At 51.9% G+C, this 11,200-nt stretch overlaps 3 protein-coding genes across 3 annotated transcripts; 1 reads left to right on the top strand and 2 right to left on the bottom strand.

The window, feature by feature from the left end:
- Positions 1–68: 68 nt before the first annotated feature.
- On the top strand, positions 69–2,363 carry CH63R_06165 (LysM domain-containing protein; the record flags this gene model as incomplete). The annotated part of the gene is made up of 6 exons (XM_018301140.1): positions 69–274; positions 340–447; positions 517–636; positions 725–964; positions 1,018–1,099; positions 1,158–2,363. The coding sequence occupies 6 exons, from the start codon at positions 69–71 to the stop codon at positions 2,361–2,363; spliced, it is 1,962 nt and encodes a 653-aa protein (XP_018158990.1).
- Positions 2,364–2,814: 451 nt separating this feature from the next.
- On the bottom strand, positions 2,815–4,518 carry CH63R_06164 (uncharacterized protein; the record flags this gene model as incomplete). The annotated part of the gene is made up of 1 exon (XM_018301139.1): positions 2,815–4,518. The coding sequence occupies one exon, from the start codon at positions 4,516–4,518 to the stop codon at positions 2,815–2,817; it is 1,704 nt and encodes a 567-aa protein (XP_018158989.1).
- A 2,664-nt stretch (positions 4,519–7,182) lies between these two features.
- CH63R_06163 (uncharacterized protein) lies at positions 7,183–7,556 on the bottom strand (the record flags this gene model as incomplete). The annotated part of the gene is made up of 2 exons (XM_018301138.1): positions 7,183–7,195; positions 7,231–7,556. The coding sequence occupies 2 exons, from the start codon at positions 7,554–7,556 to the stop codon at positions 7,183–7,185; spliced, it is 339 nt and encodes a 112-aa protein (XP_018158988.1).
- Positions 7,557–11,200: the final 3,644 nt, after the last annotated feature.

Here is an 11,200-nt window from a genome sequence, read left to right as displayed (position 1 = left end):
CGCCATTGCGGACGCGGAAGAATCGAGCCCAGACCCTCCTCCCTCACCGCCCACCATTTCTTTCCATTATGGGTTTTCTGGACTTCAGGTTGGTGACTCTGTTACTGCCTGTGGCTCTGGCCTCGCAATCCGAGGTACGGACTCGAGCTACCACTGGGGGCTGCGAGGCCTACTCAGTCCAGGTTGGCGACACCTGCGCCAGCATCGCGCGGAGTGTCAACGCCACCTACGCCCAAATCATCTCATGGAACTCGGAGATTGATCTGGCATGCTCGTACGTAAGAAAAAGAGTCTCACTAATGCATCGCATAGTTGCTGACAGTCGCTTTCAAACACCAGCAACCTGGCCGAAGTCGAGGGCTCCGAGATCTGTGCCAGCAACCCCCTGGGAAACTACGCTTTGCCTAGCAACTCGCAAGGTGTTCCGACCATAGTGACGACCGCGGCGTAAGCTTCGACTGGTATCATCTGGCAGGTAGTGGGCGCTGTTTTACTAATGATTCAAACGCGTTCAAGCCCGGTTCCAGCTCCGACCCCAGACAAGACGAACGACCACTGCGGAGAGTACCATCTAGTAGAGCCAGGCGAAGACTGCTCCATCTTCATCACCAAGTTCACAATAACGTTGAAAGACTTGTGCGTTTTATTTCTACCCCGTCTCCTTTCTTACCCATCTCCCCTTCTGTCAACGAACGACGTCTAACGCAAGCCTCGACATGCGTAGCCTGTTCCTCAACCCCCAAGTCTGGGAAAACTGCACAAATGTCTGGGCGGATTACTATTACTGCGTCAGACCCGTTGGTTACATCTCGACGTACCCCGGATACCTCCCGCCGACAACCACGAAAGAATTTATCCAGACGCCAACCACGGACCTCCCTTATGTCGAGGATCTTTTTGCCAAATACACTTCAACAGAGCCGATAATCAACGTTGCCAACGGAACACGGCTTGACTGCTACGAGTGAGACCAACAATGATTCAGCGTGTGATGTAGGTGGCTGATGTATCGCATAGTTACGTTTGGTTGGATGCCATTGCCGACAGTATCTTAGCCGACTGTTGGGCGATGACATTGGTCTATGACGTGCCTCAGGAAGTGAGTATGGTGATTCAAACTTGACTTCCTTGACGATTAGCTCACACATCACTTGCAGGACTTCATTCTTTGGAATCCGTCTCTTCGCGAAAACCCAGAGGAGTTCCCAAAGTCGTATGGATACCCATGCACTCTGTCAGCAAGTAGTTCTTACTGCGTTGCTTTGGCATCCCCCACAGCAGGTGAGTATTTGCAAAAAGCCGGCAACAAACCGCCCCCTCCCTGTTCAAAGCTACACGAGTTCGCTCACAAAAGTTATGTTCCTGCAGCTCCTACATCAACCCCCGCACCGCCGAGTCCCCGCGCGGCTGGCGAGATGGCCAACTGCACAACGTGGTACTCAGCGGAATCTGGCGAGTCGTGCGCGGTAGTCCTCGGCAGAATCGGCCTGACCGTCGATCAGTTCTTCACCTTCAACCCATCCGTCAAGAGCGACTGCTCGGGCATGGTCATCGGGACACACTACTGCATCTCAACCGAAGCTGACGGTTCCCCCCCGGGCGCCACCGACTACCAGCCTCCCCCGTCAACCACCACCGTTCCCAGCTCTCCGACAGGCATCGCCACCCCGACGCCCGTGCAACCGGGAATGATCTCCAACTGCAACAAGTTCTACAAGGTAGTCAGCGGCGATGGGTGTTGGGCCATCGCTGACGACAACAAAATTCCCCTTGAAGATTTCTACTCGTGGAATCCCGCTATCAAGACTGATTGCTCTGGTCTACAGGCCGACGTTTACGTTTGCGTGGGCGTGTCCGTGACCCAGCTTCCGCCAATGACGACGACGACGACAGCAGGCGATGCTTCGCCAGCGACCCCCACACCCACGCAACAAGGCATGGTCAACGGCTGCGGCGACTTTTACAAGGTCCAGCCTGGCGACGGATGTTGGGCCATCGCTGACGCCAACGGTGTTCCCCTTGAGAGTTTCTACTCGTGGAACCCGGCCGTCAAGACGGACTGTACGGGCCTCCAGGCGGACGTCTTCGTCTGCGTGGGTCTCAGGGTGGCTGGCACGCCTCAGCCGACGGCCGCCGCGACCACGACGACGGCAGCGGGGGCGGGCGCAACGCCGAGCCCGATACAAGACGGCATGGTTGCTAATTGCGTCGCATTCTACCTCGTTCGGTCAGGCGACGGGTGTTGGGCGATATCTGATGCCAAGGGCATTGCCCTAGATGACTTTTACGGTTGGAACCCTGCCGTCAAAACAGACTGCACCGGGCTTCAAGCAAACGTTTATGTTTGTGTCGGAGTGGCGTAAGTCTGGAGAGCTATATTACGAGTCCACCAGGTTCATTACCATTTGCATTCACATTTCTCTCCCAAGTGGCAGTCAAGGGATTCTGGCATAACTCCTGGGGGGTTTGAAGAGCACCGTCAGCATCATAGCACCTAATTTACATTGTGCATCGTCGTAGCTTTTCGAAATGAAAAATGAGCCAGTGCGTTTATGCAAAAATTCGTTGCCAGGCGCCACATCGTGTAAGATGCAGGAAAGAGCTTCGTAAAATTCTGGTGTGGTTGTTGAAGCTGCGTGCTCAGCTAGAAACGTCTCGCAATACAACAACTACAAGGTTCGCTCATGGATGAAATTTCCCTAATTCTTGGAGACAAGAGATCCGAATCAGCCCTTGGATCGCAGCTTGGTCTCATGTTCATTCGATCGTGGTCTGCCAATGTCCTGCTGATCCAACCCCGTCCTGATCTTTACATTACTCCAACATCCATTTCCTGCGAATTCCCAAACGAATAAGCTCGTTATGCGACACAAAGGGTCGTTCATATCTCGGTTCAAATGCATCCTTCTTCTTCCCAAAACCATGGCCTATGGTCACAGTCAAGGGACGAGCGTTTGTCCCAAAGTTCATCGCCCGCGTTGGAGGAATTGGATACGGGTTCTCGCCGTCGTTGTAGAGAAACTCTTGCAACTCATCATCGAGCCAGACGGCGCGCCCTGCCATGGAGGAATGCATTCGATCTCGAATATGCAGACGAGGTCTCGCGGCTCGCGTCTGCCAGCCCAGGTCGTTACGAATGCCAAAGAGCAGCTCTCTGTAGTTGCCGTTGTCTTTCATAAACCAGAGGAAGCTGAGCTCCACCGAGCGGAGGGTTTGCGGCAGTGCGGCGAGGAAGTCGAGCAAGTCTTGCTGCTTGACGAGAAAGCGTGAAAGCCCAAAGTGTGCCAGGTTTTTCCACGCCTCGACGGGGAAAATAGAACGTAAGGGAACAAAGTGATCCACGGTCCAATGCAAGGGTGGCGGCCTCCATTCAAGGGTGTCGTCTTCGTCGGTCTCGAGGGTAAAGTTTCGCAAATCGGCCTCCAAAGCCCTTTTCAGGCGTCCGGTGCGGAAAGCAATGTAATGCCTAGAATCCTGCGCGCCCACCATGAGGTTGAGTCTGAGCGTGGTGAAGCCTGGCTTCTTGATCACGGCAACGAGGTTGTCGTACTCGGCACATGGTTCCTGTGCGTGAAATATGCCACACGTGAGCCCAGAGTTGATCTGGTTGCCGTCAAAGATCAGCTCCTGGATCTTTGTGCTCCCCTGCCGAGCGGCAATTCTGACGACATGGCGGAATCCACGCCAAAAGTCCTTGGACTCCTCGCGGTCCCACTCCGCATATCCAATTCTACATCCGTCTTCAGGGGCTGGCCAGCCACGAGGAAGCGGGTAGTTGAAACCGTGCGGAAGCGCACGAATGGCAGGGGTTAGGTATAACGGTTTGAAAAGAATGCCGTGTGCAGCGGGCGTCAGGGTAATCCTCTTCATGTTAGGGAACCTGTCGTTCTCCACAGCCCATTCGAAAGCAGCTACATCAGCAGATGTAGAGAGCACTTGGTCTTGCTGATCGAGTAGCTCCTGGTAGTGAGCGTAGGAGACGTGAAGAGGCAGCTGGGCGTCAAGCTGTCGCGAAGTCTCGACATGCTGCGGCAAAGTTTCTACATCAGACCCGCGTCTAAGTTCCAAGTGCTCAATGTTGTCCTTGCAGCGTCTGAAATACCAGAGAGGAACATCACGTGGGGGCTTCTCTCTCCGGTCTTCTTCGTCTTCGTCTTCGTCTGAATCCTCATCCGAATCGTCGTCCTCATTCGGAAACCTCGGGTCTGGAGGCGGTGGCTTTTCGTAGCGAGCATCGTCCCAGACGATCTCGCGGACGTCGTGACGGAAAGTCTCGTGGTCTGCGATGGCGCGGAACACTTGCACGTTCAGGGGATTGGCGGATATGAAGACGCGCTTGAAGCGAAGATGAGGACGGACGAGGTCGGCAAGCTTGTTGCAAGTTAACCGCAGAGCTTTGAGGTCGCAGTTGTCAAGGTAGGAGAAGACGAGGGCAGATATCTCGAAGGGTGAGCTGGCGATGAAGTCGATGACAGATGCAGGCTCTGAGGGGGGTAGGCCGGGTTGAGAAGTCGCCATAGGAGGCGCCCGAAACGACGAAGAGACGAGATGCCGTACGAAACGAATGGTGCTGTCTGTCCTTCTGTCTGCATGGACTTTTGACACTCGGGGATGTAGACTGTTAAATACCAATTTCCTCGGAATTGATGCGGTGTTTGTTTTTTGGACCGCCAAGTGTACTACTCAGATTTGCACTGCGGCTGTATCGGGTGTTTGCTCCGGGCGGGTGTTGGGCTCCGGGGCAGATGAAGCGGGGTCCGTTCAGGGAGCCCCGGATGTAGCGTCTACTAGGTATGCATGCATATACCTCTGTAAGTAGGTACCCGTACACTGTCCGGTTGGCTCCGCTTTGGGGGGGGGGGGGGGGGGTTCAATGCTCTCCACTTTCCCGGACATCCCTGTTGAAGGTTGGCAGAAGAAGTTCGAAGGTGCATTGCAGCCAATGAATGATTCTTGTGGTTATTCGCGATTCTTCAAGGAGTTCTCTTCTCCAGCCTGGCCGCCAGGTCTAATCCAATATTCTTTGCAATGCAGTATTTCCTCCATAATACGAAGACCATAAGCCAGCCAGACTCTTGAGAATGAGCTCTTTTCTCTGTGACTGTTTGCTGAAAACCCGGTGGTAGTTACAAGAAGAGGATGGACGCATTGAGGGAGCCGATACTTGGGAATTAGAGAACCTCAAAGACGAGAAAGACCTATATCCAGATGATTGCAACTTTTATCAATGTATAGGTATCCTGTTTCCCTTGACGGGGTCGATGAGGGAAGGCCGGCTTTGTCTTACTTGCTTGACCCTCTCGATCCCATCCTATGATACTGATCATACTCGTACTTGCCGATCACCAGATAGTAACCTAACCAGCTTGTTAGATTGGCAGTGTCAACTGAGAGGAGGATGCTCACCATAAAAGCCAGAGACTCGAATAGCATTGAGGACAATCAGCCCTCGGAACCCAATCCCACCCAAATTGGCTCTCGACTTATACCTAGGTGATAATGACCACATCATCCGCACCACGTGTTGACAGCCGCATCATCTTGGCGATCCGTCGTAGGGAAGAACAGAATTCCCGTCACGACAGCAACCGCCGCTCTCCCTGCCATGTAGCCCATCTGGTTATGACAGTGGAAGCAACACTATGTCCAGCTGGCATTCTGGGCGGCCGAGATGACTTGTGGCTAGCAGGAACGCAGCAGGCGGGGAACATGTCTTCGGTCTCAGGAGTCTCAACGATGGCACAGAATGCAACAAAGTCGATAAAGACTCCATGGACAGAACACCGGGAAATCTTTTATTAAACATGCAACTGATCGCACTACGCGCGCACGCAGAGTCGGTACGTCATGCAATCGCTCAAATCTGTACACACACACACACACACACACACACACACACACACACAAGATGAGGTGTAATTGGCTACGGTGCAATGCCCTAACATGGGCGCTTTCATCGCCCACGGTGCCTGGGCAGTCACATCAGCGAAGTCGGAGGCACGGATACGGCGAACTACTCACCATTATATGCCGGACCAGAGTGGGCTGGACAGTGAGAGTCGTGCGAGACAAGATAGCTGGACGAATCATCCTTGTAAACACCCGAGCTTGTTATAGTTTGCAATATCCAGCTTGCCCAAAGAAGCAAACCTAACCTTCCAACAGCCATCATTCAAGGTCCAAAGGGCTGACGCCACCTTCCCTAGCTGCGAAGAGACGTGTTGAAAATGATATTCTCTAGCTTCTGGCTGACAAGAACCAAGAGTCACATAGAAGCGCTGCCTCCAAGGACAATAGTTAGATCCTTCGTATAACATGAACCCAAATCTGGAGAGATTCAATAGACTTGAATCTGCTACACGTGCAGTACGACATACCCGTTGACCAAACATGCCTCTGTCTCGGAAACAATCTGGTAACGTCGATCTCAAGAAGGCTACAAGCCTCATTACACGGCTTCTCTCTCAGGCCTAAGCGACTTCAGCCATAAGATATAGAAGGGCGTTGTACCGCGACTTCTAATGGCACAACTGTTCTCTTTCTCTGATGAAATGTTGGAAAGATGGCCAAAGCAGTCCAAGAATTGAAGTGTGGTAAAAGATCTCGAGGCTAAGAACCACGCAAACAGGAATTTTTCTGGCTAGCTGTGGCAGCGTTGACACCAGAATTATTGTCTCTGCCACAAGTCTTGGGTACTAAATCTGACCTAGTTAACCTGGTGTATACCAATAATTATAATGGCCAGGGGGCCAAACAATGATAAGATCCTCTATATAGCTACTTACTTGTAGCTTTGTTTACTCATAGCTAACCAAGTGCCGAAGGGATAGAACTGCAGCCTTGCTCGTCCAACTCGCCCTGCTGCCCTTGGCTCAATCGAGTCATGGCGGGTGATCCGGCGTCAGCTGGACGTGAGTGACACAACATGTCCTAATCTTTTTTTTGACAATTCGAACCGTTGTGTTCTTTTTGACAACTGGGTGAATACACGTTGCAATTGCCTTAAACTAGGTGATATTGTTACAAGATGACTGGCATCTACCAGGCCAAAGGAATTGAATTGAGTCTTGAGAAACTCCCAAACGCCCCCCTCACAACAACGAGCCCCCAAAACCCACAATACTGCCAACCGATCGTTTAGCACCCGCAGAAGCAGCGCTGGTCACTAACGTCCCAAAATCGTCAGCACGTCGTACTGCGCCAAAGCAAAATCTCAAGGAGAAAACGTACCCAAAGGCCGAGAGGCCGCAGAACGGCCGCGTGCATGGTTGAGTGCAGAAGGACGCACAGTCGCCGGCCTCACTACACGTGGGCGCGACGTTGCCCTGGGGCGCGGGCTCGGGCGCCGGCGCGGCGAGGGCGAGCGCGGACAGGGAGAGCAGCGAGACGAGTGTGAAGCGCATCTTGTGTAGTTTGGGAGTCTGGTGGAGAACAGCGGGAACCGGGTCCGTCAGTAGTATGCCGATGTGGAGGTGTGTGTGTTTGATCAGATGAATGCGATGGTTAGAAAGACAGACTGGCAGATGATAGCGGCGGGATGAAGCTTTTATACCCATCTAGAATTGCTATATTCTCTTGATTCACAATCTGTGTGGGAAAGACAAGCCTCAAGTTTTCCATGTACGGCTACTTTGATGGTGAGAATCCATTAATCAACGTGGCGTCCCGTCCGTCTTGGCACTCATCTGCTCCTTAATGGGAGCTTATTTTGGTCGCCAGTAAGAAGGAAGAAAAGTCTCATTGTAAGAAGCACAATGGTAGAGCAGAAGAATGTAGTGCGGGGTACTTCAGATGTAGTGACCGGATGGGTTGACCAGGAGACTCTGCTTTGACAGAGAAGTTTACACGTATTTCGGTACACACTCTGTCGGACCTTGTTGCCGCTACCTTTAATGACCTGGAATAGACACTGAAGGTACATAAGAAAACGATACTGAGAACAACTGTCTGCTCAGCCTCAGCCTCTCCCCATCTGCAACCAACTTACTTTCAACAAATCATTTGGCTGGCCGACTCGTCCCAAGGAATGGGTGCATCCCTGCTCTACAAGGTCGTCACAGCAGAAAGCAGTGGAGCGGCGACCACATTTCAAGGTTCCCGTGGAGTTCAAACTTGACTCGGGTATATTGAACAATATATTCGCAACCGTCTCACAATGCTTTCCGAAGCGTGCCCTGACTCTCCGAGAGAGCTGTCCCAAACACCTCAAGAAGAAACCTGCCCAATGTTGTTCAAACAGGAGATCTAAGCCTCGCGGAAGATGCTTTCACTGCCCATCTGCAGGTACGGTAATACATAGCAGCAAGACTGAAGAGCCAACTATCAGTACAGAGGGCTCAAGATCCTCGCCAATCCATACCAACTGAAGCGCGGTGTGGAGTCTAGCGAATAGGCCAAGAAATGCTAGTGGAACCAAAAATTTGGAAGACACAGTCATCACTTTTCTTGAGTAGTGATACACGGAAGGATCCGCGGTGAAATACATGATACCTGACGGAAGGCTCCAGTGCGTCAAGTTCGGGATGCTCTTTACTTTCGCTACGCCCAGAGGGATCGGCTTTCGGGGTCTGAATGTTTTCCGAGCCCGAGTCCAGTAGCCGGTCCGGTTACGGAGTGATCTTCACTGCTCCCCTGAACTCAACTTTCCCAACGGCGTTGGTTGATTTCAAAAACCCCTTGCAATTGCTTCGATCTGTTGTCGAGGACTCGCCCCGGGGACTTGGGAATCTGAAATCTCAGCTGAGCCGTATTGATCGAAAGAGGATGCGAAGAACAATGAAACTGGCAAAAAGCTGACCCCAAGTGCTCCCATCAAAGTCCAGTAACCCCTGAAGCGTACTGGTGCGATTGCTGGTTTGACGACTGTGAAACTTTAGCATGTCATTCTCCTGGATCGCGAAGCGAAACATTCTATCATAGCATGCTATATGGTCCTTTGTTGGAAGCATGGCTCGTAGAGTGCGTACTGACGAGCAAGTGTCGTTGAGGGCCGTGGGCAGAGCATCATAGTGTGCTTCATCCAGGCTGTCTAAGGTCGCGGGACCCGCGGGTGGGAGCTGGACAAAAGGTCGTGGCTAAGTGGCAGCGTTGAGAATTGGAACGTTTTGTATTACAGGTAGGTTGTGTGTTTTTCTGGGCTTTTCCATGGTAGCAACCTCGACTAAGAGCTCTGTGGTGCTTTCGTATGCGATTGACAAGATCTGGCGCGCTTTCGACGGAGTTCGGCGTGCCGAAACTCCCAGTTGCCCGCGGAGGTCAACTTTGTTGCTGGAGGAGCCAGCTTTCTTCTAAGCTGTTTTCATCATGATCTAAGTACTCAAAGCCACTGTCTCTAGATGACTGATAGCCAAGCGAGCCGGCCTACGATAACACCAAAGCTCGAGGTTCTTCGGTAACGTGACTTGATGAAATGGTTCGACAAAAAGAATGAGCTCACTTGTAGTTGTCCCAAACTCAAGCTGGTACGTTGAGGCGGAACTCTTATTCACTTTACACGGTAGAACGGAACGTCTGCTATGCCCACGGGCAGACTTCTCGGGTTTGCCAAGACGGACATAACTAGAGTCGTTGTAGTCAGCCCCGCCACGCCAAAATCGACAGATAACCAGTATCAACATCTCACAAACGATAACCTCTGATGACCTTTTCGTTCTTTGTGTTGGGCGTGGCTGTTATGGAAAAGCTAGTTGGTAGTAAAGAGGTAATGTGTCAAACTCGTCCTACAAACCCGCAAAACAAATCCTTCATCAAGAGGGTCCATGGATAAACAGAAGAAATACCGTAAGAGCACCCGCCATGTGTCCCCTCTAAGAGGCTGCTTAGCGGCGGGTGCCCTGATTCGAAAGGTCATAATGATACTAGACCTGGGGGCGCGTTGAAATCGCAAGTTGAAAACGAGTCGGCCGCATGCATGTGACGTGGTCATCAATAACCTGCGTCGTGCCTCGAAACTTGCGGAGGCTCACTTTTCTCCTGTAGTTCCAAAGGGAGAAACGCTTTCATCGTCGTACTCGTATAACCAAAACCGTCGGCGGCGGCGGCGGTGGCAGCTAAAATAAGACACTCTGCGGACAGCAGAGATGCCTTTCTCGTCGTGAAACGGCATCGTTTTCGCCAACGGGACGAGAATCACGATCCGTCTTCCGGCTTGCTCCCTAGCCTCGTGATGATGCTCAGGAACGGGACGGCGTTTGGCAACAGGACTGATTTGGAAACAGGGTTGTCGAGTCCAAAGTCGAGCTGTGAGCCTCCACGTAGTGGTGATGTAAGAAAGCATGATCTTGTTGACTTGTGCGTGTCTTCGTCGGGGCGTTGTAAGATGCCACATGGAAGATGAGCGACCAAAGCTTGATGAGGAGAGAAGCCTTATCTGAGTTCTTTGCCAAAGGGCGGCAATCCTACGTTTTCAAGCAGACATTATCTACGTCCATCTCACCTCTTGCTTGAGGATTTGCAGAGGTTTTTTCCCACAGTGGTTTTTGCTGCAACAAAAGTCAATCATTTCAATATTCGAATTTGAGATTAACGAACAGCACGAGCTGCCGTGACAAGAAATATAATCTCATGGCTCTTATTGAATAACACTTGCTGCAGGCGGCTACATGAATGGCCGTGACATCCAACACGGTCTCGCGCAACGGGGAAAAGGTTCCAACTGTCGAAAACGAATCACGCTGCATACTCTCCGTTTCTTTCCCCGTCGTTTGCTTCAAAACTCGATATTCGTACATAGCTCTGGCATAAACCCCGGCGTCAAACGAATCTTTAGCAACTCTATAGCCTACTGCCTGACTATGTATTTGTTATTGCACCAGGCATTTGCACTAACCTACCGCTGGGGGCCGTACGACGATCTAAAACGTAGCGAGCAGAGAACGTTATTGGCAAGCACGTTGTTGCAAAATCACCACTCTGAATACATGGGGCCTGAGGTCAAGTCCAACGTCTTCTGTGTCTACATATTGATGCTAGGCTTGCCCGACCACCTAAAACCCTACAGTTCTTAGTAAATGGCTCGCTTGGGGGTTGTGTTGCAGTCAGTACCGCATGGGTATGTCAGCGGCTATGTCGGCACTCGGCAACCTCGTAGTCAAGGTGAACAAACGCCGGTCCCTGCCGGACTTATATGTCATCCGGGGTGGCACAGATAGACGCCAGGTTCTGGAGCCGGAGACACCTCTGCTCACCTCTGCCAGACGAC

This window comes from Colletotrichum higginsianum, chromosome 4 (genome assembly GCF_001672515.1).
Source record: "Colletotrichum higginsianum IMI 349063 chromosome 4, whole genome shotgun sequence".
Taxonomy (NCBI): Eukaryota; Fungi; Ascomycota; class Sordariomycetes; order Glomerellales; family Glomerellaceae; genus Colletotrichum; species Colletotrichum higginsianum.
Note: the sequence above shows the minus strand (reverse complement) of the source record. Positions and strands in the feature narration are given on the sequence as shown.